The 27,429-nt window shown below is 40.0% G+C and overlaps 1 protein-coding gene across 2 annotated transcripts in view; it reads right to left on the bottom strand.

The window, feature by feature from the left end:
• The window catches only part of LOC116267843 (ALBINO3-like protein 2, chloroplastic), a 37,832-nt gene extending 12,107 nt beyond the window's left edge, over positions 1–25,725 (bottom strand). The window contains exons 1-10 of one of the 2 annotated variants that reach the window (XM_031649770.2): positions 25,137–25,725; positions 24,090–24,196; positions 22,977–23,104; positions 22,774–22,845; positions 10,828–10,929; positions 10,212–10,271; positions 10,011–10,076; positions 9,638–9,685; positions 9,021–9,137; positions 8,867–8,922 (exon numbers count right to left, since the gene is read on the bottom strand). In XM_031649770.2, coding sequence (XP_031505630.1) covers positions 8,867–8,922; positions 9,021–9,137; positions 9,638–9,685; positions 10,011–10,076; positions 10,212–10,271; positions 10,828–10,929; positions 22,774–22,845; positions 22,977–23,104; positions 24,090–24,196; positions 25,137–25,696 — 1,316 coding nt within the window. In that variant the 5' untranslated portion in view covers positions 25,697–25,725. The remainder of the gene's footprint in view (positions 1–8,866; positions 8,923–9,020; positions 9,138–9,637; positions 9,686–10,010; positions 10,077–10,211; positions 10,272–10,827; positions 10,930–22,773; positions 22,846–22,976; positions 23,105–24,089; positions 24,197–25,136) is intronic. The other variant, XM_031649771.2, reaches the window with a different exon arrangement.
• Between the last annotated feature and the right edge of the window lie 1,704 nt (positions 25,726–27,429).

Below are 27,429 nucleotides of genomic sequence, written 5' to 3'. Positions count from 1 at the left end.
TCAACTATATGTCGATGTTTCCGCTCAACTACACCATTTTGTTGTGGTGTGTAAGGGCAGGAAATTTCTCTAGTTATCCCTTTTTCACGTAGAAATTCAATAAAATCAAGCGAGGAATATTCTCCCCCTCCATCACATTGAAAATGCACCACATTGGATGAAAATTTAGTTTGAATCATGGCATAGAAGTTTTGAAATATGTGAGGTACTTCTGATTTGTGTTTCATGAAGTAAATCCAGGTGAAACGTGAGTAAGAGTCAACGAATAAGACATAATATCTTGACCCAAACATGGAATCAATAGGGGCTGGCCCCCATACATCAGAAAAAATAGTTTCAAAAGGTTTGGAAGCCCTTTGATTTATATTATGGAAAGGTAAAACATGACTCTTACAAAGTCCACAACTTGAACATTTTTTTACACTTGAAGTAAGAGGTAAACTTGATCTTGGAATGAGACTATCTGTGACAAGTTGTTCAATGAAATGTCGACCACAGTGTCCTAGCCGACTATGCCACAAATCAGACTCCAAAAATTGGTTAGGGCCCCTTACTTTTGATTGAAAATGGCAAGAACTTGGCATTGATGACGCATTATGAGAAAGAGAAAATGTCTTCAATCCTATATCAAAAGTGGATGAATCCTTGGGTAGACATTCCTTGAAGACGTACATATTCCCTTGACGCTCCCCTCTAGCGAACATTTTCTTCTTTTGGAGGTCCTTGACATAGACAGAAGAAGGTGTGAATTCAACAGAAGAGCTTGTATCATCAATGAGTTTAGAAATGGATATGATGTTCTTTTTATATTGGGAGCAAGAACAACATTAGACAGTGATAGAGACGAGGATGACAATGGAATATGTGCATTTCCAATATGTGTAATAGGATGAGATTTTCCATCACCTGTTATAATGCAACTTCTACCGTAATGAGGGGATAAGTTAGTCAATTTACCTGCATTTCCTGTCACATGGGTAGCTGCACCTGAATCCAAGAACCATTCTCCCTGCTCATTTTGCTTTATAGTCATCTTTGAGAATGCGGTCATCAATAGCTGTTGCATATCTTCAGCGGTGGATTTAGAACTTTGTCCTCCTTGTTTATAATCATGTCTTACCCCTTTGTTTTTATTTTGAGGATTAAACCAACATTGTGCCTTCATGTGTCCTTTCTTGTTGCACTGAAAACAAATTGATATTTTTTTTAAAGTATCCAAAGGAGACATACCTTGGTTATGTGGTGTTGGTAGAATGCCACGACCACCATGGTTGGAGTTCTCATGGCTCTTACCAAACTTTACATTCATAGCCAACACATTTTGGGAGTTCCCTTGATCAGTCCTTTCAATGACTCTTTTCATATTCATTTCATGTTGGAGAAGTTTACCTTGTAGTTAGTTGAAGGAAGGCAGAACAGGAAGGACCTCAAGAGCTGTAATAAAAGCATGATAATCATGCCCAAGTCCATTCAAGGTTTGTTGCACCTTTTCCTTATCAGAAATGTTATTCCCTGAGGCAGCAAGTTGGTCTGCGACGGCGTTAATACGCCCCAAATAATCCATGATAGACGTTGAACCTTTGCTCAAATTCTGAAATTCTTTCTTTAAGTACATAATTCGAGCTTCTGATATTTGGAAAAAGGTATCAGCAAGGGTTTCCCATAATTCTTCTGCAGTACAATCATCAGAAACTGAAAGTAACACTTGTTGAGATAAAGTGGACAAAATATACGCAACCAGACTTTGATCACGTCTCATCCACATAGCATGTTCAGGATTGTTGTCTTCATGAACAGCAATAACTTCTCCTGCCTCATTTTTTATTTCCTGTAAGACGGATATTGGTGGAGCCTTTGTTGAACCATCGAGATGTCCAAAGAGGCCTTGACTTCTTATGAAAGACATGATTTGTCTTTTCCAGATCAGATAATTCTCATGGTTGAGTTTTTTGGTAATAAGGTGAGGAAGAAAACCTGAGGACATGCCAGAACGCGAAAGGTTTTCCATGACAGCAGAAAGGAATGGTATATAGGTAGAAGATGAGAGGGAAAGAAGACACGATATAACAAGATGTGTCCTTGGGTAAGCAAGAAGAAAAAGGAACAAGAATTGCGCAAGAGAAAAGTAAATTCAGGATAAAGACAAGATAAGAAAAGAGTTCTAACCAGATCAGACCTGTTTGGGCATTTCGTTTGGTAGAGATAACGTAACCTGGCGCTCTGATACCATGATAGAAATCTAGCACCAATATCTGTAACCAGAAAACAGCACTCACGCAGGAAGATAGAGATAGAGAGAGAGAGAGAGAGAGAGAGAGAGAGAGAGAGAGAGAGAGGGAGAGAGAATGAAAACAAGAAGAAACTGAGGAGAAGAAGCCGTAGCCAAAATGGTTTGCACGGCCTCTATTTATAATCTCATTTCCAGAATTCTAAGAGTCTCCAATCGTAGAATCCTAGGAGATTTCACAAGCTCCAAGGACATTAATTACATCATAGAAACCTAAGAGACTTCACATATTACAAGGATATTAACTACAACATAGAATCCTAGGAGACTTCCCATATAACAAGGATATTAACTACAACATAGAATCCTAGGAGACTCTTCACATGTTACAAGGACATTAAATATCTTAACACATTCTACAAGGAGGTGGAATCCTAAGAGACTCATCTTCAACGTGCTGGTGAAGGATTTATATTTTAACATGCAGGAGTATGCAGAATTCAGGAATGTCGTCCCATGGCTGGACGGGTCCATGGATGATCTTCACCATGCGCCTTCCTCTGATACCATTGTTAGCCACTGGTAACCTTGATGGGCCCTTACAAGGGGAAACACCAAATTCCATGTGCACACACTCAGCCCTAATCTCCAGATTAGGGTTTCTCCTCCCAAAGGAACACCCAATAGTTTTTGCGATACCCTAATTACAGCTGCCCAACCCTTATTTATACTTGTTCTTGGGTAAGTCTAATGGGCCTGACCCGTGACCCAGGACTCGGTCCCTAACACATACTCCTAATATTAGGAAGAATATTGTCTTGTGTCAAAATTAGTAAATGATAAGCATGCCTCAATTGAATTTACATCTTCTATACAAGTCAAGGACCTTCACATGGAGGAGACTTCACTAAAGAAAAGGAGAAGGGAATATGTTAGTGTTTTAAGATAATCTTATTGTCAATACTTCTTCCAACTTAAAACTCAAGTGCAAATCTCCTAAAGAATCTCAATTAGTCCTTAGTGTGTCCAAATGTAATAAGCCAAATGTGTGGCATAGTAAATCAGATCATTGGGAGAGTCCTTTATCAAAAAAAAGTGTCAAGTAATTTCATCCCTGCATGATGTCAACATTGATGCTGGAGATGAAAAATGTTCTAGTTGTTAGCTATGCAAAAGTCATATACTACCTTTTAATTATGTTAATAAAAAACTTTTAAGTCACTTTGAAATTGTTTATTCTGATGTTTGGGGTCCAACACCCATTCTTTCCACTTCTGGAAATCGTTATTATCTCTTTTTTGTTAACAGTTACTTGCAACGCACTTGAGTTTATTCTATGAAAAGTAAATCTGAAGTTTTCTCTCTTTTCCAACACTTCCACAATCTTGTTCATGATAAATTTTCCTCTACAATTTAGCTTTTTCAATCTGATGGTGGTGGTGAGTTTATGTTCGGTGATTCTTTTCAATATCTCCAAAATAAGGGAATAGGGAGAAGGATGTTTTGCTTGCGTACCGCCAACAAAATGGAATCGCGGCACGACAGCACAAGCACATTGTGGAAAGTGCAATGAGCATGATGCACGACACTAAACTCCCTATCAATCCATGAATTGAGGCTTTCCATAATGTTGTTTATGTTATAAACCGGCTGCCTATGAATATTCTTGATGACAAGTCCCCATTTCATACTCTTGATAGTATCATTCCAAACTGCAATGACCTATGGGTTTTTGGAAGAGTGTGATAGGTTCATGTTTGCAAGTCATAGATAAATAAATTTAGGTCAAAGTTGTCAAATGTAGATTTTTTGGATATATTGAAGACTATAAAGGATACAGATGTTATGTTTTCACCAACGAACATAAAGATATCATTCAATTTTGTCTTTGACAAGCTTAACTTTGATCAGCAGAGCAGTGATAGAACAGTCACGTTGGAGAGAATGGAGGTATATCATTTGTGGCTTAGTACAAATCCTTTTGCCAATTTAGGGGATGGATGTCATGAGGATTGTCCTCATTATAGCCCAGGAGTTCACCAAGTTGTTGATGATACCCTCTCTCCATCCACAGTGGAAAGCAGATATAAAGGCATAGTCTATAGTCACCATGAGGACACTGAAACTGAAAAAGTCATAGACAGAGATGGAGCTGCACCTACTTCCTTCGCTCCTACTATCAGGCAGTCTTCCCGCCCATGGCATCCAATTGAGAGATGGGCATAAAAAAGAAAGATGAGCCACTGACATTTCATTAGGCTATTCATTCAAGTTGATTGAGGCCATGAAAGATGAGATAAAAGCCCTTCAAAAATGTGGCACTTAGGAGATTGTACCTATACTTGCAGATAAAAATGTTGTGGGATGTAAATGATATATAAAATTAAGCCCAATGGAAATATAGAAAGATACAAGTCTGCCTTTTTTTTAAAAAGGATTTACACAGTAGGCAAGACAAGACTGATGAAACTTTTAGTCTTGTTGTGCAAATGAGAACAATTCAGGTTATTTTGGGCACTTATTGAGGAACATGACTGTAATATTAGTTAACTTGATGTCAAAAATGTTTTTTGCATGGGGACTTGAAAGAGAAAGTGTACATGGAGAAAGCACCTGGGTACATGGAAGGCAATTCAAGAGCATATGTAGATTAAAAAGAGTTATATATGACCTCAAACAAGCCTCTAGATCCTCTTTTGACAGGTCTTACACTGAAATTCAAAAGCATAGCTTTCAGTGATCATGCTAGATCACTCTTTGTTTGTTTACAGTACATATAGCATCACAACTCACCACCTAATTTATGTTGATGATATTAACATTACTAGGAATTCAGAAAGTCATATAAACAGTATGAAGAAACTGTTGACAAGAGGTTTAAGATGAAGGACCTTGGGGACTTGAGACACTTCCCTGGTGTAGAAGTTGATTGAAAGAAAGACAAAATGTCTCTCAGCACAAATATCTGTTAGATGTGTTGAGCAGGGCAGGAATGAAAGACTATAAACCAACAGCTATGCCAAGTATTCTTAATCATCAAATGGGCGCACGAGATGGTGAATTGGTGATCCATATTTAAATCTTACTGAATATCAGAGCATAGTTAGGATGCTGCAGTATCTAACTTCACACGGCTAGATATTGTCTATGCACTTAATTAGGTATCTCGGTTCATGCATGACCCCCACACCTCATATATGAAAGCTAAGAGACACATATTGAGATATCTGAAAGAAACAATGGGAGATGGGTTAATCTATAGGTGAACTCTCTTGGACCCAATGAGAAAACATAAACTGATTGGGTACCATGATGCAGATTGGGCAAGAGATCCTGATTAACAATGGTTAGTCTCAGGATATAATGTTTTCATTGAAAGAAATCTAGTGTCATGGAACAGCAGAAAACAAGTCGTAGATCAGTCCAGCATAAAAGCAGGATATAGATCGATGGCAGTGGCTATAGCAGCAGTTACATGGATGCAACATCTCTTGACTAAAGTTGCAGAAGAGATCTCACATTGTACTTTGATGTGTGGTAACCAAAGTGTTGTAAATATGTCCTTCAATCCAGCCCACCATAGTTGTGCCAAAAATATAGAGATTGATCAACATTTTCTTTGATAGAAGGTTAGAGAGAAGGATATTGAGCCTCAATTCGTTCGCACCCAAGACCAAGTAACCTCTGTAACATGGACACTTCTAAAAGATAAAAATACCCATGTCAACGTCATGTGGACCTGATTTGTAGTCAGCCTGCTTAACCAACAATGAGGACAGTTTGGGTATACTTGTTCATAAAGTTGAACAGAGGGATGTGCACGATGGCATTCACGTCAACGCCCAAGAGGGTTGCTAGAAAGCTCCACTACAGGGGTGGAGTTGCAGTTCACCCAATCAGAGTCACATACTAAAGAGGAGAGCCAATGTGTGCAGCACGACTGAAGATGCCTGACAAATGCATTCATTGAGAAGCTCAGGTAAGGTAGTAAAGCACTAAGATGCTCAGTTGACTGAGCGAGAGCTTGTATGTTGAATACTGCATCCAAGATGCCCGATCGAGAATCACTGCAGAGGAGAGTCCTGCTCAACTACCCCGACGTGTTGAATGCCCTTTAGCGACAGAGGAGAGGAGAGCCAAACTACCCTCCATCTACAAGGAATTCCCGACATGTTGGATGCCCTTCAGCAACCTAGGATAGAAGAGCTAGACTAGCATTTCATCTTCTCTAAGAATTCCAAACAAAGAGAACCGGTTCTGGTATGGCACACTCAAACTTAATTTTTATAATTTTTGGGTATATTTTTGTATTTTTATATGTTTTTGTTATATTTTGGAAATTTTCGTTCAATAACATATATTTTTAATGTAAACAATGAATTTATGTGTTCATTTGCTTAAAATCTTATATATATGTGTGTGTGTGTATATACATATATATATATATATAGTCGTGCCCCCATACCCAAGTTTTTAAAAAATACACCCGTATGGGTACCCCTATTCATACCCATACGACATAGAAAGTAGTTGATCCTCACAAAGGATAGATTTTGTTGGACGTTGAAGAGCAAGTTACTCATAGCGCAAAACCATGTACAACTTAGGGTGGTGAAAAGCATATGGATCTGACCCAAATCCAGATCCAATATGCCTTAATATTAAAGTCGTGCAATATAGCTAGTAGTGGCATCTCTTGTAATTTCTGCTTAAATGTTGTATTTTTTATCACGAAAAGATTATTAAAAGATAATGAAGATTAAGGAATGCCTAATTGAGGAGATTAGCTGTCATACTCCTAAGTCACATGGATGCTTCAATAAGGTCCCCGTACTTGTGCCGTTGTACCAGTACCCAAAGTATGTACTTGGACACACTTCAACAGATTAGGCGTGCCCTAATCTCCTGTTACAATTTAATTATTTATACATGGCAATGATACAAGAAATCACAAGAACACCACCCCTTAATATTCCTCCATGCCTGTGTGTGTGATATATATTGGATATGGACATAAATCCAGATCCACAACATCCCTCCAATATCTTTAACATGACATCCTTTCAAGCATGCCAGCAAATGATCAAATATAGATGAGGCAGAGAAAAGACCATTTCATTGTTAAGTATTTATTTATCATTATTTTTTAAAGAAACAGATATGACCCACATTGCAGTTTTAATGCACTTATTGCATTTTGATGAATATATAACACATTTTCCAAATGAATTCTAAACACGAAGGAAAGCAACATATAAAATTCACCTGTGGAAATTGCCATATACAAAAAAATTTATGCACCAGCAGACACTTTCTATCTATGGTTTGTCTGAGAAATTTACATAGCCTTATAGGCACAACTAAGGAAAAATAAGATGAGATACAGAGATTGAATTAACCGTTAAAAAAAATGGTGAGTTTGACTGTCAAACTAGAAAGGAAAGAGAACTCAAAGACATTCATCCAAAGCAAGTGAAATAACAGCAATAAGCAGTGGTTAACGGACAGTCAAGTCAGAAAGGGAGCAGATGAAACAGTCAATGGATGTGAGCAACCCAAGCTATTCAATACATATCTCCTGATCTGAGAATAGATTGGCAATGTTCACCAAGCAAAGGAGAACTGTTAGCTATTAAGAGGAACTGATTCAACAGCATCAGATTATGTCTAGGCTGAGGTTGAGGAGAGCCCTTTTTATTTAACTTTGCTGCAATCCTACTTATTGCAGCATTATGGGCAGCCAGAGACTTGATAGCTCAATCTGAGTTGACAGTGATTCATTTCAGTAATTAACACTAGAAGAACAGCACCCTGCAAGGTGGTCCAATATCTGAATTTATATGTCCCATGTATCAGAGAACCAAGCAAACAAGTAAGAGGTCATGTGAGAGACGAAAAGTAGGTGCAGCCAAGTGACTGCTCATGTAGCTTCATGATAGAGCATCTTTTAGCGTTTGAATTTGACTGCTCATGTGAAAAAATCTGATGCATTGGATTCATCCAATCCAGGGAAGTATATCGACTTTAAACTTGTGCATGTAGGTTGAAAATGTTGATTCCAAAGCAAGCAAGTGAAGGTTAAAATAAAATATTTTCCAGACTATTACAAAGCCATATCTTGACAACATACTTCTCTGTCAAGTGTCAACAGTTTTCCAATGTTCAGCAGCGTAAGGCGAAAAACACATAGATATCCAGAGTTACGAATGGTCGACAAAGAAGTATGGTGCAACATAGAATTACAATAAGAACTGGAATGAGTTTAACAAGAATATTAAGCAACCATTTATATTACCAGAACCAAAGAGATTAGATAACACTTTATGTGGCCATAGTTGCAGCATATGGTTTCACCGGATAAAAGAGAGGCTTCACATCTCAGAATAGGAACTGATGGATTCAAATGTTCTTGTACTTTTTTATCATAAAAAGACTATCATCTTTTCTCCGTGACATGCCCAATAAAGGGAAAAAGTTGGCAATAAGCATAATCTTAAATAGGGAACCATGTTCATGCATATCTAGCACATAACTACAGACTAACAGCAAAAATATGGAATGTCAAAAGATAATTCAGCAACATCATCAAAATTACTTCCTAGAAAAAGAAAGAAAATGGTAGATCTATTTTTGCAATACTTCAGCAATGTGAGTGCCTCATCCTGATTCCCAGCCACACGATGTTGCAGAGCCATCTGCAAAAAGATTTTCATATATATTCAGGCAAAGATTGTACTTGCAAATTGCAATGATTAGAAAAACTCAGCCAGCGGTCCAGCATATTTAATCTTACAACAAGGAGTTCATCAGGAACCAGTTTTTCTGAAGGAATCTTCACAGCCATCACTGGCCCAGATCTTTTATGTAATCTCAATGCTTGATGGGCACGAGGATGCTTCAATGCTAATTGCTGCATATACCAATTTGTAACTGGAATCATTATGCTTGTCATTTTGTAGAAAGAGGCAAGGATTGGCCAGTCATAAAGTGAATAAGGTAAAGCCAGAGAAACCAATGCAATACATGTAAAGTTTTCCAGTTTCCTTAGCCAATATTATCAGAACCCAAAAATTATCAATTGAACTAGCTAAGTTGTGCCATTAGGACTGTTCTTTTTCTAGTATGTGTTACAAAAATGAATATTAGCTTTCTGTCCCAGCAGTTTGTGAGAAAGCAAATACAAAATGGGAATAGAACTTGAATGAGAAAACATCTGCAACAAAAATTTTGTAAAATCGTGCCCTTGGATGCACCTTAACATAATATATCTACAGATTCAACAACAGAAACAAACTCCTCAACATGGTGAAATCAATTCTATTCATTTCCTTTTACCAACCACTGTTTGACCACTGAAAAATCTAACCTTAAATTGGCCAAGGAAAACAAAGGATCACTACAAAGGCTTACTTGAACTGCAGTCAACGAACTATTTGTTAGCCAATAAACCAGACTTCCCTGTAAAGACAATTGGCAGAAAGAGGACAAAGAGTTTGTTACAAAAGGAAAATGCACTTAAAGGTAGCATAGCTTTTTGTTATAACTTACAGGAAATCTAAGACTTATTTTATAGTTTCAAACATGAAGCCAAAGTTGAGCTGTGAGAGACCATGAAGAGTAATTGGTGCAATGGAGCTATAAAAATAGGTTCATAACAAAAATAACATTACTGCCAATCAACTGTTCCATGTAAACCTTAAACGCAAGTTCCAAACACGGTAGTAAAAACTAAAAGGTTCCATCAGAAAACACAACCAAGCAATCACAAGAAGTAGTTTTTCACCTGTGGCACCCAAAACGCAGTAAATAGGATCGGGATTGTCAGGAAATTTAACCAAAGCCTATAGTACTGCAACAAAAGCAATTAGCAGTAAAGTACAGAGCATCAAAAGCAGCAAGATGCTATGGTTCAAGTGATAATAAAATGCACTTGATTTTTATGATACAGCAAAGCTTCAACAGGAATGATGCAACATCAACTAACCTTTTGAAGCAAGCCTAATACTCCAGGCAATTCCTGATCCTTAAACTTTATGAAAGAAATCTGGAAACAGATAAAGACTTAGTTTTCAACCCACGCACACACACACACACACATATAAAGGGAAGCTGACAAATTAATGACCTTATGAAAGAGAGAATAGAAATATATCATTTTTTCATGTTAATTTCACTGCAAGAAGCATCAAAATGCCCACAAGTTGAGACAGAATTAACAGGTATAAAGTACTTTAAACACCAAAGAAAGAACTGTACATAAGCTATAGAACAAGTGGTCACTGGTCATTGGCCGAGTCTTCAACCATATACACATCTGATAATTTGAATAACTAAATAGCCATGTCTTAGCTAACATCCTTCCATGTTATAGATCCATATCGATCTCTTATGCAGCATCACATAAAGGATATATTCACCCATTGGGCGCCTGATCCAAAATTCCCCTAGCTATTTTGGACCATAGAGCAGTCTCAACTTAAGCATGCATGACAGATTTGCAATAGTATTTTTGCTTCACATTCCCATAAATTTAAAAGCAAATAAGAGCCATGTAACTGGATACACAAAAACAGTGGAAATGTAATAGGCTAGAGAACTACCTGAACATTGACAAAGTGCAGTCCAGCAATTAATAAAGGAAAGACAGGGCCAAGGACGCCATGTGGATATTCTGTAAGATTTTGAAACCATAATGCACCACCCTGAAAAATTGTCAAGAAAATAGTGTGTAGGCATTAGATAGAAATTGTGATCAGACTTTAACATTTAAACTATTGTAGCAGCAATATGATCTTAGAAATTATTTTTGGTATACGCTAAAGAAAATTTTCATAGCAACCAGGGGAAATTGTGAGACAAACATAAAAGTTTGGATTTACGTTTGGTGATAGAAGGCCTGTTGCAATAAGAACCATATCCATCACATATTTGCCCTTTAACTAAGACACAGATGGCAGTTAAGTCACAAATGTGGGAGATGCAGGTGGGAGGACTTAATTCAAAAAAGGTTAGGTGCAAGTACAGTAAAGGCATTACACATACACACACTATAGCAAAAAAAGAGAGAGACTGACAAACAGACAACCAGACAGATGACATCCAAAACTAACTTTTGGAGATAAAAAATGATTTTGCTTCCAACAAGCCATTTCAGGCAAGTTTGGATATGCAAAAAATGAGGTTTGGCAAAACTTGAAGTAAAAAGCTTGCTTGGGGGTTAGGCCCCCTACCTTTATTCCAACAAAGTTACAAAATGGATATATACAAGGGGAGGCCAAAAAAGACCTCAACTATAAGCACAAAGGATTGACCCAACCCTTCACCAAAAAATGAGGACAAACATATCCTACAGTCAGTGCATATACATTATCAAGTTAGCAAAATAATCATGAGGATCACTAGCATGTTCCATAATCAAACGACCTATGTCCACAGTCGCAGCCCCTGCTCTACAAAAACACGCAAGTGAGAATGATGAAGACACTCAGTCCAGCTAGAATGTAGTTTTCTTCCTTCTAGTTGCTGTCTAGTTTTCCTTACCCAATCTTTGATGGGGGAGACAATAATATTGTCACCACCATAATCCTTATGAAAGCTGAGAATGCGATCCAAGACAGCCATTTCTCCTTCGTGCATCCTACCACGCGCGTTGATAATGACCACACAGCCCATTTGGCCATTTTCCACATAGCTTAAACCAGCGATTTTAGGACCGTGCCTAGTAGAGGCACTAACAATGTTGATTAACACCCCCTCTCTATTAGATCCAATGGTGTGCACAGTATTCAGACCAGTCTCCATCCAAATTCTCAGCTTAATATCATCCTCAGTAGTCCACTTGATGGAGGAGAAGCTGTCCATGCAACTCCTCCAAACATCTCTCTTGAATCTACCATCCTCAGTAGTCCACTTGATGGAGGAGAAGCTGTCCATGCAACTCCTCCAAACATCTCTTGAATCTACCAATCTGTGGTTGAAGACTGTCATGGAGACATCTATTACGGAGACACCACAAATTCCAACAAACAATTAAAAATGTCATCCTCCAGCACCGACGCCTCCACTTCTCCTTTATCCTAGGTTGGAGCCATCGCTTGACAAAACTCTTGCCTTCCAACCAGCCAACCTCTTCTCCATCTTATCAAGGAGTGGAAGGCAAATATCTTCAGTAAGATTGCCCAAGAACAAAGGTAACCCAAGATACTCCGAAGGAAGGCTGCCAATAGACCAGTGTAAAATACTCTGAATTTCCCACATGTGACAATCAATCGTGGTTCTGGCAAAAATCTCAGACTTTTGCTCATTGACCTTCATGCCAGCCAGATACTCAAAATCCTGCAAAATCACTTTAATAGTAGTAATAGTTCTTTTGGTGGCCTTAACCACCATGATGACATCGTCAGCAAACAGCATAGCACATCCATTAGGCCTCACACGCCTTATTTTAGGAGCAAGGATGTTTTTGCTAATAGTTTCCTTGATCAGCCGTCGATTGAACATTTCCATAACAATAAGAAAGAGATAGGGGGACAAAGGGTCACCTTGTCGCAGGCCGCGCCTCCCATCAAACTTCTCTCCCATCCTGCCATTCACAAGAACAGCATAAAACACAGAGGAGACACACTTCATGACTCGCTATCCATCATGAGTGAAATCCCAAAAACTGCATGCTATTGGCCAGAGAGGCCTAGGAGACCCTATCGTAAGCTTTCATCAAATCAAGTTTGAGGCAGCAACCTCCTTTGTCCCAAAACTCCTTAGAATTGATGGTCTCATTCACCCACATGATGTTGTCATAAATGTGGTCACCCACATGATGTTGTCATAAATGTGCCTCCCTTTCAAAAATGCAGCTTGGTTAACATTGATCATACGACTAAGGATTCCCCTCATTCTGTTTACAATAACCTTTGCTATGATTTTATAAACAGTATTGCACAAGGAAATGGGTCTGAAATCTTCTACCTTCTTAGAGTTGACTTTCTTGGGAATGAGGCATATCATAGTCTCATTGATGCTTCTCACCATTTCCTAGACGAGAAAAAATCTTGCACCGCACTCACCACTTTAGTCTTAACCATCGCCCAACATTCCTGAAAGAAGTAATTAGGAAAACCATCCGGGCCAACTGCGCTATCCTTGTCTAAACTCCACACTGCTGCCGTAACCTCCTCATCCGAGATAGGCTGTAAGAGATGTGAATTATCAAACTCAGTGACCGAAGATGTGTTATCAATACCATCAAACAAATTACCATGTGCTTCATCCTCAGCTGGGACCCTTTTGAAGTACTCTGTGCACACTTCAAGAATCTGCGAGCTCTGGGCATACTCAACCCCATCACATTCAAGGCTTCTAATCTTTCATTTAGCTTGCCTAGTTTTAGCCATCGCATGAAAGAAGGCAATGTTTTTATCTCCCTCCGCAAGCCAGCGTACACGAGCTCTTTGTTTCCACATTACCTCTTCCATGAGGAGGGCCTGAGAAAGCTGTTGCCTAACCATGTGTTCATCATCTAGCGCACCTTCGATGCCTTGTTCCACACGAACCCTGCAACCCTCCAAAATAGCTTGAAGATTAGCAATGTTGATAGTGAGGTCACCAAAAGAATTCCTATTCCTTTCTAAAACCACCACTCTCAGTCGATTTAACTTGATAAGGAGATGCAACATGGGGCATCCTCTGACAACACCTCTCCAAGCTTCGAACATCACATCCTTGCCTTTTTGGTCCATCAACCAAGGCTTAAAGAATCTGAAAGGCTTTTTACCCCTGTTATCATCGCTAGCATCCCTGATTTGGTAGATAAGAGCACAGTGGTCTGAACTAGCATGTGTCTAAACCTTAAGGCTGCCCTCCCTTCCAAATCTAGTAATCCACTCATTATTCAGCAGGCACCAATCCAGTTTGCATGCATTGCACTGAGTCTTGACCTTTTCTATGGTTCGACCACGTGAACCTCTTATTTTTGTCTTCAACCTCCTTTAACCTGCAAGCATACATGAAACGTCTGAAAGATAAGCAGGAGCTAGCTGAAGGTGTTGTGCCCGATTTGTTGCAACTGCTTAGCATGGCGTTAAAATCACCAATAAGTAAAACCGGCCCCTCAACTCTAGACACAATAGCCTCCAGTTGATAGAAGCTTTGTAGTCTTTCCGCAAATCTTGGTGGCAGATATACACCAAACACAACGAAAACTTTATTGTCCGCTAATCTACAGAAAGAGACACCAACCCAGTTCTGTTCAGCCACCACATGGGAAGCTTCCATCTCCTCTTCATTCCACATGCACAAGATTCTAACAACACCATAAGGCCCGTCAGCATTGGTCACATATCTATATGTGTGGTATCTTTCCATGAGTGCCTTTACCCTGTGGGTGGTAATCATCATGTCCAGAACAAAACCAACTGAGGGTTTGAACTTGTTGAAGATAAGGCTCAATTCATGTTGAGCAGGCCTCTTAGCAAGGCCTCTATATTCCAACTAAAGATTTTCATGTGCAAGAGTTATCGGTACCTCACTAGCAGTACCCTCTGTCACGAGTACCATGTCATTTTCATTTCTTGCATTACCCTAATGGCAGGGTGCATATTATCATTTACCCTTTTCCTTTTCTTGGAGCCATTACAGCTATGCACAAGAGCCTCTTCCAAGTTGAAAATTTTGTCAGACAACTGACTTTCTTCCCTTTGCTAGCAAACCTGGTAAACTTGCAGGTCCCCCTCTGCCTATCTTCAGCTGTCTCTCCTTGTCTACCCGTAATGGCTGAAACCTGTTTGGGCCTTCCTTGCTTAGACATGTCACCATCCTTCCCCTTGACTGTCGCGGAGTCCTTGGACGCAGCTACGAATCTGAACTTTGATGGCCCAGCCTGGTCACTAGCACTGTTACCTACCATCTTAGTAAGACTGAAAAAGGGATTACAGCCGTCTTTGAGTGCTCTCCGTCTTGCTTCCCTCTTCCTTCCCATCTGTATATTCTTTTCCTTCTTTCATCCCTCTTTTACTGTACTTCTTACAATCAGTATCTCCAGCCCTCTTTACCTCCTTTTGCTGAGTAGATGAGGCACTCCCACCTCTGCCTCCACAAGGTAGATTAGCATCCATATCATGATTTTGTTGAGTACCATTTCCTTCAACTTCCTGTATTGATTGTTAAGGGCTGCAAATCTGTTAGCATGAAGTCCCCGTTCGCCAAGGACACTTTTTTGAATGCCTCCTCTAACTTTTCTAGGCACTAGAACCTTTTTCCAGACCTGCTCCTCTACTCTCGTGTTCAAGGCTGTCCCTCTATGCTTGCACATATCTTCATAGTGTGAGGTAGTGCCGCAAACACGGCAGAACCTAATTTTATTCATAAAGCACATCTTGCACAAGCTTGGTTTCCCTAACTTCTAACTTGATTTTGGGCACAGGTTGAATGTTAAGGAGAACTTCAATATCGCGAATCCAAGTTTATCCCTATGCAAAGTACATTCATCTGCTTTAACAAAGGATGAGCCCAGCCCCTGCGCTATGGCTTTAAAGCTATAAGAGTTCCAAAACAGCACTGAAAGTTGAGGCAGACGAATCCACAGAGGAATAGCCTCCTCCTCATGCAATCGTAACTCAGTTCCTTGCTTCCACCGACTCGAAATAAGAAAGCAACCTCCAACAACCCATTTTCTGCGCAGAACCTCCATGAGTTCTTCCTCAGAACTCACCCGTACCAAGAATCACACATTCCCAATGACAGAAAACTTTGGACAGACAACGTTCACCCAAAGCTTACGTAAGGTCTGAAAAACATACCTGTAATCCATGCTTGTGATTGATCGTCCTCCGTAGAAACCAGCCACGGCTGCAAAGCGGTATATGTCCTCCATTTTCTGGTACGCTTCGGTAGAGAACACCACTGTAGGTTCATCTCCAGTCCTGTCTACAGTCACCGCCGGACAGTCATCCAGTTCCGTCTCCTGGCTGCCAGCAACGACACTAGCCCATCCCTGCAACCCGCTCCTGTGACCACTTCCTTGCTGAGTTCGTGTCTCATTCAGCCCATCCATGGATGCCTTGCCTCGATTTACCTCCATTATGCTCCGGTGGTCATGCTCGCACACATCTCCACCCGCGTGGATGATATCAGCAAATTTTCCCAACACAGGGAACTCGACCCTATCATCCAGGTCCATCTGCCCATTCAGCCATTCAGGTCCATCCATTGTCACAAAAAATGGGGACGGGTATTAAACGGCGAGGAAAAAAACGGATATAATACGGCAAAGTTTTATATATCGGGAATAAAACGGGAAAAGTTCGGCAAATTTTTTTAAAAAATTAAACATTTAATACATCTTAAAAATTATAAAAAATAATAATTAATAAAAAAACGACAAAAAACGGGAAAATAACGGGAAAATAACGTATAATACGGGTATTAAACGGGTATTATACGCGTTTTTTGTTTTTTGACGTTTTTTTAAAAAAAACGGGAATAGTACGGGTATTATACGGCAGAACTGTTTTTGGCGTTAAATACGCGTTTTTTTCAAAAAAACGGTGTTTTTTGTGACAATGGGTCCATCTACCCATTCATCTCCATTCCTTTGGCGATCGACGAGGTTTCCATCTGATTCCCCCCTTTTCCACACACCCTCCGTGCACAGGCCTTCTTTCTCCACTCGACCTCAACCTTGCTTCACCCTCGACTTGCACATCCTCTACCCCTCTCATCTCCATCCCCCCGGCAAATGTTGGGGGTTACTGTCTGCGACCCCTTCTCTGCTCAACCTCTGTGCGCAGAGCTTCTCACTCTCTGCTCGACCTCCGTGAGAGAGTGAGTAGTTGCAAACTTGTTTTCCAAAAATGAATAGCATGCCACCCCGTAGGTTATTCACAAATGTGTTTTATTCCTATAACCAACACACTTACCAGTCTTTCAAAACTGATTAAAAAACTAGTTTTCAAAAAAAAAAAATTTGAGTATGTCATCCAAACGCTACCTTAGGATAAACAGAAAAACAAAGACTCTAAGAGAGAGAGAGACTGACTGATAGTCTTCAAGGCTATCAATCGACTGGTACAGTGGAAGAGAGGAAGAGAACCAGAGGGAGAGAGATCAGGAGAGAGAACAAAACATCATGATTATCTGCATTAGGGCTAATCACGCAAAAAGAGATTACAGCATAAGCAAAGCGGGTCCGAGGCCGTATCGTACGATACGTATCGTATTGTTTAGGAAATACGATACGATACACCCCTGTATCGTAAATAGGGGTGTATCATACTTTTATTGTACAATACACAATACGCCTTGTATCGTATCGTACCGTACGATACGCCTCGTATCGTATCGTACGATACGGGCTGAATTCAAAAAAGGGAGGCCCGAACCCCCCTTTTTCGAGTTTTCTTCATAAAAACCCGGCCCTTCGTCATTTCTAACCTAGAGATTGTGCCGCCTTGGAGGAAAATCATCGATTTCCACCATGAAATCATCGATTAAACCATGGATTTGTACGTGGGTGGCTGATTCCCTTTGGGAGTAAAGGGTTTTTCTAAATCATGAAGATGAGGAAGAAGATGGAGATAAGGATGAGAATGAATATGATGAACAATATGAATGAGAGTTAAGAGTGCTTTCACTTTATATGTATTGACATTGAACATTTTTACAATTTCATTATCATTTTGTGATGTAATACATAACATCTAAAACTTGTTTTTTCATGTGGTATCTCATAGACTTATGGACCTTAATACCTTAGACTTATGAATCTATGGTTATGAAATTATTGATATACATTATGCAATTGTTGACTTGTTGTGCTTTCTAGATTGATATTGTTATGAATTTTGATGTTAACGAATGATGAACCATAACTTTATAGCAATAATAAGTCTATCATTCTGTAAAACATGTTTTTATGAAGAACATATTAATCTTGTTTTTTACTGATTTTTTATGAATTTTTCGAATTTTTTTCCTATTTTTTCTGATTTATTAAAAAAATTACGATACGTTACGATACGACGTATCTTAAAGCCGGAACGATATGGCTTACGATACGCTTTTTACAACATTGGCTGCAGGGGATATGCTATTTCAAAAGTATAGAACATTGTATTAGAGTCCATGTGTCACTCATTGTGTTAATCTAATGCTTCATGATCTTAGTGAGATGCATGATATGAAATCAAATGTTGACCAATGCCAAGAGGTTACAAAATTTATCTATAATCATGCATATGTATTAAGTTTGATGAGAAAATTTACAAAAAGAGTTGAATTAATACGACCTGCACAAACTAGATTTGCCACAAATGTATTGACTGTGCAGAGTATGGTGAAACAAAGAACTCCGCAGAGTATAGTGAAACAAAGAACTCCGTTGAGGCAGATGTTTTTTAATGAAAAATGGGCTGCATATCCACATGCTCATAAAAGAAATTCTTTTTTAGTTGTGGATATTATATTCATAACGAATTTTGGGAATCATGTGTGAAGCTATTAAAGGTATGTGTTCCATTAGTTAAAGTCCTCAGGTTAGCTGACAGCGAGGATAGGCCTTACATAGGGTACTAAGTCCTGAGCCAGACATGCAGTGCTAGTGGATGTGAAAGGCATTGGAGTGTTTTCCAACATATCCACAACAAGAAAAGGAATAGACTCGAACATAAAAGGTTGAATGACCTTGTCATTGTTCGATATAATATGAGGTTGAAACAAAGGTAATATAACTTAATATTTACAGTTGTTTTACAATATATTTATATATAATTATCTATTAATAAGTTTTCTCTTATTTAACATAAACAATTACAAAAAACATCAGCAAAAGGCACACATCTTAGTTTGATCCTATCAGCCTAGAAAACTTTGACGATCTAGAACCATGGATTGAGGAAGAACCAACTATAATATTTGATGATGAAGATCTTCAATGCTTCAATCTTGAAGGTGAAGCAACAGAAGAATTTGTTGATGAAGGAGAGTCTGCTGGATATATTGGTGAGGATCTTCAAATTCATGACGATGAAGATGAAGAAGATGAAGATGAAAATAAAAATGAATATGATGAAGATTATGAATGAGAGTCGAGAGAATGCTTTCATTTTCTATGTATTGGCAATTTGGCATTGAACATTTTCACAATTTCATTATGTAATTGTTGACTTGTTGTGCTTTTTAGATTGATATTGTTATGAGTCATGACTTGTGAATTTTGATGTTTATGAATAATGAACGTGTAACTTTATAGCAATAATAATTCATAAGTCTATCATTTTGTAAAACATGTTTTTTATGAAGAACATATTATTCTTGATTTTTTATGAATTTTTTGATTTTTTTATATTTTTGTTATTTATTTTTATTTTTTTAAATTTAGGAATACAGTTACGATACGTTACGGTACGGCGTATCTAAAAGCCGGAATGATACGGCTTAGGATACGCTTTTTACAACATTCTTGCCAGACCAAAAAAACCACGAAGCTGCTTGACTGTCCGAGGTGACGGCCATTCCTTTACCACTGCCACCTTATCTGCCTCCATCAACACACTGCCTCGACTGATTACATGGCCCAGGTATGTAACGTGAGACATGCCAAATGTGCAATTACTTTGGCGTGTAAGACGTGTTGCCTCAAAAGAGACAAAACGACATGCAAATGATTGAAATGTGTCTCTTCTTCTGTGCTAAACACCAAAATGTCATCAAAAAAGACAAGGACGAACCTGCGTAGATAAGGCCTAAACACGTCATTCATGAGAGACTGAAATGTTGTCGACGCATTGGTGAGGCCAAAAGGCATTACACAGAACTCGTAATGGCCGTCGGGTGTGAGGAAGGCGGTCATTAGCACGTCTTCTGCAAGTACTCCGATCTGATGGTAGTTGGCTCGCAGGTCGAGCTTGGAAAAGAACAACGCTCCTTGTAACTCATCCAAAAGATCCTCCACGACAGGAATAGGGTATCAATCCTTGATAGTGATGGCGTTGAGGGCCGGATAATCCATGCATAATCGCCAACTTCTATTTTTCTTTCGCACGAGTAATGCTGATGAAGTGAAAGGGCTCCGACTAGGCTGAATGATGCCTTGTGCTAGCATCTCTTATACTAGTTGCGTGAGCACCTCCCGTTGGAACCGGTTGTACCGATAGGGGCGTTGCTTGACGGCGATCGCCCCAGGTTGAAGATTGATCCTGTGGTCGCATGAGCATAGTGCCGGTAATCCCCGAGGAACTGCAAACACATCAGAGAACTCATCGAGAAGTGAGGATAAACGTACTCCATCTATTGGCGGTGTGGCTTCTGAATTTTCGACTGGCCCATTTGACTCATAAGAGAAAAGGCTCACGGCTACTCCTCTCAACATCTTGTAATTAGCCGCCAGTCGTGTGTTGACCGATAACGTGAGTCGACAACCGTCATGTTGTGTAAAGTGCATCCGCATGCCAACAAAATCCCACACCACTTTGCCAAGCCCTCGTAACCAAATGCATTCCCAACACGAGATCGGTGTCTGCCATGGCTAGCGTGTACAACTGCACGGGAAAGCAATGGCCTTGAATTTTCAACTTTTAATCATTGCAACGTCCTTTACATTTCAGGGTACTTCCATCCCCTACCACCACGTTAAACACTGGTTGTGTATCAATCTTGCAACTTAGTGCCTTCGCAGATTTGTCATAGATAAAGTTGTGAGTAGAGCCCGTATCGACCAGCACACTCACCGATCGGCCTCTGAGTCGCTCTTCTACCCACATCAATTGAGGCACTTCGTTCCCGGCTAGTGCGTGCAAGGAGATTTCCAGTGGGTACCCCATGGTCATATTCACGGTCGACGACTCATCGAGTGTTTCTGGGGGCTCCTCCTCGAACATGTTTTCATCTTCCTCCACTAAGTACATGTGGAGGTTGCATGAATGTCTCGCTGTCCACGGTTAGTCACAATGAAAGCAGATTCATTGGTGCTTTTCTCTCGAATCGTGAGGCGTCGTACCAATGGTCGGGCGAAACCTTTTCCAGCTGATGCTTTGTTCATCGGCTTATCCTGCTCGACCGGTTGACGCTTATGAAATGACGGTGCTTTTCTTCGGCCATACGTGCCACGGCAAAGCAAAAATGTACAATGAAAGGTCGCAACGCTTGTACTTCAATCTGCAATTCCTCCTTACGGCTGCTGACAAATGCCCCGATGAGAGCCTCGACTGGCCACCCTCGAACCACGTTGCTAGTTTCCTCAAACTGCTCTTGGTATTCCACCACACTTCCTTTCTGGCTTATCTTAGAAAGTTCTGCATTGTAGTCCACATATATCGACAGTCCAAAGCGGATTGTCATGACAGCCACCAGTTGCTACCAGTCAGGTCGTCTGTGTTGCGATACCAAACATCTAAACCACTGAATGGCAGGTCCTTCAAAATGCATAGCCGCATGGCTGACCTTCATCGTCCAAAATTCCTTGGCACTCAAAGAACTGTTCGGCCTTAAAGTTCCAACTAGGCAGGTCGTCTCCATTGAAGTAGGGAAAGTCCATCTTAATCGGCTTCCATCTGTTTAAGTCTCCTCCCCCATATTGAAAAACTAGGTAGTGCCAACGGTGGGCTGCCACCACTATGCGCCGAGTTCATATTGCCCGAGAAAATGCCACCCGTGGCTGTTCCGACACCCACGCCGGTAGCACCAAAGGTGCCAAAGGAAACGCTGAAACCACCATTGGCTTTCAGCTGCTGTGTAGGCAGAATTGTTCCCATCGTGCTGCCATTTTGTGGGTGGTCATGTAGACCAATGCCCAGCAATGTGTCGTGGCCCACGCCCGACGTGCCGAGGAGGGAATCGCCGGTGACTGTGTGAGGAGTGGTGGCGGCGGTGTTGCAGGTGGGCCGAGCGAAAGACGGCGAGCGTCACGTTATTTTCAAGGGCGGCAGCAGGATCTATCATGTCTCTGATACTAATTGATAGCCTTCAAGGCTATCAATCGACTGGTACGGTGGAAGAAAAGAGAACGAGAGGGAGAGAGATCAAGAGAGAGAACAAAACATCATGATGATCTGCATTAGGGCTAATCATGCCAAAAAAGAGATTACAACATAAGCAAAGCAGGTCCCTACTAAGGTCCTGATCCAAACTGACTGATGAACCCAAATATAACGTACACTAAAACAGAACCAAATATATTAAATAAAACACAGCCTAACATAGACAGACAGAGAAATCAGAAACTTTTAGTAACAAAAAAAAAAGAGAGAACTAGACTAAAAAAGGAAGAAAAATCCATCCATTGACACATATGGGGTTCAAGATCTCTGTACAGGTGCAGCAAAAGATATATATATATATATATATATAGAGAGAGAGAGAGAGATAGAGATAGAGAGAGGAGAGAGAGTTGTGGTGTAGGGGGCGGGGGGTAGGTGAAGGTCATTCAACATATGAAATTTGAATAACACCACATGCAGCACTGTGAACCATATGGTAGGTTGCTTTCACAAGATGAATCAAAGTGTTGGAAAATTAAATAAGCTTAGGTCAAGGCAGATTTCAAAATTTTCTCTTACAGAATCAAATCCTTGATGGCTGTCCAATGACATCCTACGAATGCTCATCATCCACAGAATAAAGCAAGGTGCCTGTGGTTTTCAAGCAAAGGATGACATTATAAACCGGAATCATGAATCAAATAGACTTTAATCCAGTTAAGAGAGAAGAACATGTGTCAGCCACATCTGCACACAAAAGAAAGATTACCTGGCATTATTACCTGGACAAAGAAAGATGTGAAGCTCCATAAAAATGATGGACGCCCAATTGCATTCTTTTGCTTTTGGTGAAGTATATCTCGTTCTTTCAAACTCGATCCTGAAGAAGGTGGTGATAATGGAGGAGGCGCTTGGAGAAGCCCAGTAAAATATTAGTCTACTTTGACATTCAAGCCTTACATTATCAATAAACTTCTGTATAACAGCACATTAATTTTTTGTCTTAACTTCCTTTTACTAGAGGAAAAGGTCTACCAAAAGGGCGTTTGGACTAAAGATTCTCTAAATCAAAGATGTCATGCAACTTAGATACAGGATGCCAATACTCCTTAGATACTTTTTAATGGATCTGTCTTGAGCCTTTTTGTTTTCATTTCACAGAATGAGGGCTTCCCCATCAAATTTAAGGGAAAAAAGATTGGGGATGAGGTGCTGCTCCTCCTCCTCCTCCCCCTCCCCCTCCACCACCACACCACACCCCCCCCCCAAAAAAAAAAAAAAACACAAAAAAAACCCACCTTATCGGTTAGACAATAAACAAGAAAAGAAAGAGCAGATATAATATATATATATATATATATATAAGAAAGAGAAGATATAATATACATATATATATGTGTGTGTGTGTGTGTGTGTGTGTGTGTGTGTGTGTTTCTTTGTCTCTGTAGCTGTGTCCAAGTGCCTGCCCTTTTTGGCAGTATCCAACACCCACATGAACTATCTGATACCAACACTGTTGTCATTGTCCAAGCATTACAGTATACATATATAAGTTTGATAAATACAGGAACTCGATTAGCCTAGAGTTAACTTAATATGACAAATCACCAAAGAGTTATAGATGTACTGATTAGAACCCAAATCAAGACCAAGTTACGGTAGGTTCAAGAAGATCAGATAGTACAACATCCAAAACTAATCAAAACTCTCTATATCCTGCTGTCCCTCAAGGTTCTCAAAAAAATTCATGTAGATTAACAAAATTCGACAACACTACATTCTGAGCATTAACAATACATAGCTTATTCATACCATCTGTTCATTCATATTAGGAAAGAAGCACCTCACTTTTCCAAGTAAAAGAGAAAAATGTAAGTTGAAAAATCAAGACTTACATCTGGTGGTGAACTGAGCGATTTTATCCATTTTCTTTAATTGCAAAATAGTTACTGGAAGTAATGCAATTCTAAGGGCCAGTGTGGAAGTGGAAATTACCAGCCACCTGTATGAAGATTTGGAAGTTAGTAAATTAAACCAGAAAAAAGAAATACAAAACAAAACAACAGGTAAGCATCTGACGGTTTGATGAATTGATGGTTTCGATAGTCTACCACTATAAAGTGACGGAAATGTGCTGTTCGACACAAGAAATTACTTTACTCAAAACTGAGGTGGTCATAGATGACGGGAAACCAAGATGGTCAAGAAGAATTTTATACGACTATTTATGCATGAAGAGCGTGCTTATTTAGTGAGGATAAACATGAATGAGCAGAAATTACGCAATAAACATCAAGCTCATGCATCGAGAGGTCGGAAGAGAGACGCTACAGAACACACGCCTACAATCATCAAGCGACAGGAAACCCGATCACGGTTAAGAGTTATATCAGATCAGTACTCATGAATATTAGTTTAAAATAGCTGATTCCATAATTAAATTAAAAAATGAATGTGCAGATGCGCAAATTTTTTATAGCTTAGATCTGTAACTCTTCTCTACGCAAACGAAGTGCAAAGCAACCATGCGAAGACTATCCCAACGACTTCACGCTTAGCGGCTATTATGTCCGTTGAAGATGAAGAAATAGCCCCAGACATACATCTGAATGCGGGATTCCTCCCTAAGGAGCAAGAACATCTTTGGAGTTACCACCTTGCACTCATTAAGCAACGGTACCCACAATGCAGGCGTTTGGACGAAAAACATCAAAATCTATGCTGCATCTCTAGCTAAGTATATTGCCGTTTTGCTAATGGTACACTTAAGATAATTGCAAATTTGCGATCCCTCCAATTTCCGGCATTAGAAAGGAAAACCTCCATGATCCTCGATTGCTAACACGATTTCTAGCAACCACCACCTCCGAATCTCCAGAAGGGACAAGATAAATATCAGGACACCATCGAACGGAAGCTGTACCCAGCATCGGATACCATACCAGGGAAAGCCGGAGAACTCGTGGGCGGTATCAAGCAAGTCGATGACGCAATCGACCGGCGTGCGCCATCCACTCATTTCCGAGCTAGTAAACCCTAGGTCAAGCGCGTCGGACCCGAGGACGGAAACATCTTCCGGAGTCGATTCGTCTGGAGTCGGACGGGTTTCTTGAGAGAATTCGGGATAGGCGCGCGAAGATAAGAGTTTGAAAGAGACGAGTTTCGGGAGGTCGGTGGGGAAAAAGTCGCATGAAGGTGAAGGGGAGGCGCCTGGTGTATCTGAAGATGGAAATGGAACGGAGGGGTCAAGGGAGTGGAAGGGAAGAAGGCGAGGAGGGTAGAGGGGGAAGACGAAGATGTGGCGGCGAGAGAGACGCCTGAGTCCACCGGCGAGCATCGCCAGGTTCGGGCCGGGAGGGAGAGAGAGCAGGTGGAGATGTGGCGGCGAGAGAGACGCCTGAGTCCACCGGCGAGCATCGCCAGGTTCGGGCCGGGAGGGAGAGAGAGCAGGTGGTAAGTCTGTACGGTGCAAGAGGACCAAGCTTCTCTCTTCACACATCATGTTACGATGTATGTAGTTTGGTAAAGAGTTCATAGCGTTGTTTGTATATTTGTTATGATAGGTTTTTAAGAGGGCGTTTGGATGACACTCCTTAAAATCAGGTTTTGTGGAAACTGTTTTAAAACATAATTTGTTTGTTTAGATGACAATATCGAAGAGAGGTTTTAAATTTTAAACATAGTTTTTGTCAACAAAAAACCAGGGTTTTTTATGAAGCCTCTAGAAATCAACTTCAGTTGAACAAATAAGAACACCCATTATGCATAATACAGTTACCGTTAAAGCAAATCATAAAATCATTACACTTATTAACAAGGAACACTAGAGCAATGCCAACGAAGATTGGTTACAGCATACATCCCTATCAAGCATTATTATATAGACTAGTTATATCCTCGGCTCATGTTTGGTCGAATGCAACTTGAAAATGAACAAATGCTTCACATAGCTGCTGCACTTCAATGCAGAAATTTTAAAGCAGGCATTGGAAATCAATGCAACTTTTCCAAGCAGCAACCAAGATGCCAGACAAGGTTCCTATGCTGAAGTTTGGCTAGCAGACGGACCTCATTATTGGATTCCGTTATTCTTTGCCCTGAGTTTCTTGCAAGCCTTTTCACTGCTATCACTATTCTCCTGGCATTATCCAATACCAATCATCAAACACCTCATAATGTGAGGGTTTCACCTAACCGATTAGCATAATTCCAACAAGTTCATTGCTTGTTTCTGACAGTAACATGCTCAGGGTGCCAAGTAAGAGATCACATATTTGAGTTTTGAAGACAACAACTTCATAAAAGCATCAATTCAGGATCATCCACAGTTTGCCTCTTCCCAAATATGCACAAGTTTAGTACTACTCATGGCATGATCATAACTATCATGACCATTGCATCTTGATGGCTAAGAAAGGTACCTTGTAGATGGAACCGAATCCACTCTCCCCAAGCTTATTTGCGTCAAATAAGCTGTTGGTAGCAGTTTTTTGGCTCCCCAAGCTGAAAACCAATGATTCCATGTCTTCTATTTCTCCATCTTATGCACCCAAAGCGTCATATCACTGATTACATTCGACTATCAAGTTGTTCCTTAGGATTGTGCTTTTAATACATAGCCTACACGATATCCTTTTTTTCTCTTTTTTAACAGCAGATACGCAACGCCAAGAAGCTAAAATGTTGAAGGGGGCAAAATAGACAAAGTGATGATAATGTTTCTTCTTGAACTATTACTACATGAACTTGCATGAATTGTAGATAGTGAGCCAACATATAATAACATAGCTGAGACTTTATTCTTGTTTGTGACTTACGCAAGTGTACCAAATTGTCCAATTTCATCCTAAAAAAGGAACATGGTAAGTCCTTGGTGGTTCTTTTTATCTTTTTGAAGTCCTTAAGCATATCCAAAGATTGTCAATCAGAAAGATAATGGAAGGGTGTCTTTTTTTTTTTCAAATTAAAGCTAAGGCTCGAGGTCAAGCTAGTATGCAAGTAGATGTTGTATGACATTTATGTTTTCTTCTAGCACAAACAAAAATAACCAACAAGCCCATGATTGAATGTAGATATAGTATCCCCGTCCTGCGAAGCATTAAACAGTAGAAAAACTAAAAGCAAGTGCATCATATGGAGAAAAACAACCTAGAATCTGTAAATAAACCAGAAAGGATTCCATGAGGAAATTCATTATTTGTTTGGTGAAAGTGACATTTGATCAACAATTTCTTT

This window comes from Nymphaea colorata, unplaced genomic scaffold, assembly GCF_008831285.2.
Source record: "Nymphaea colorata isolate Beijing-Zhang1983 unplaced genomic scaffold, ASM883128v2 scaffold0001, whole genome shotgun sequence".
NCBI lineage: Eukaryota > Viridiplantae > Streptophyta > Magnoliopsida > Nymphaeales > Nymphaeaceae > Nymphaea > Nymphaea colorata.
The sequence above is the reverse complement of the archived record's forward strand: the minus strand, read 5'-3'. Positions and strand labels throughout refer to the sequence as shown.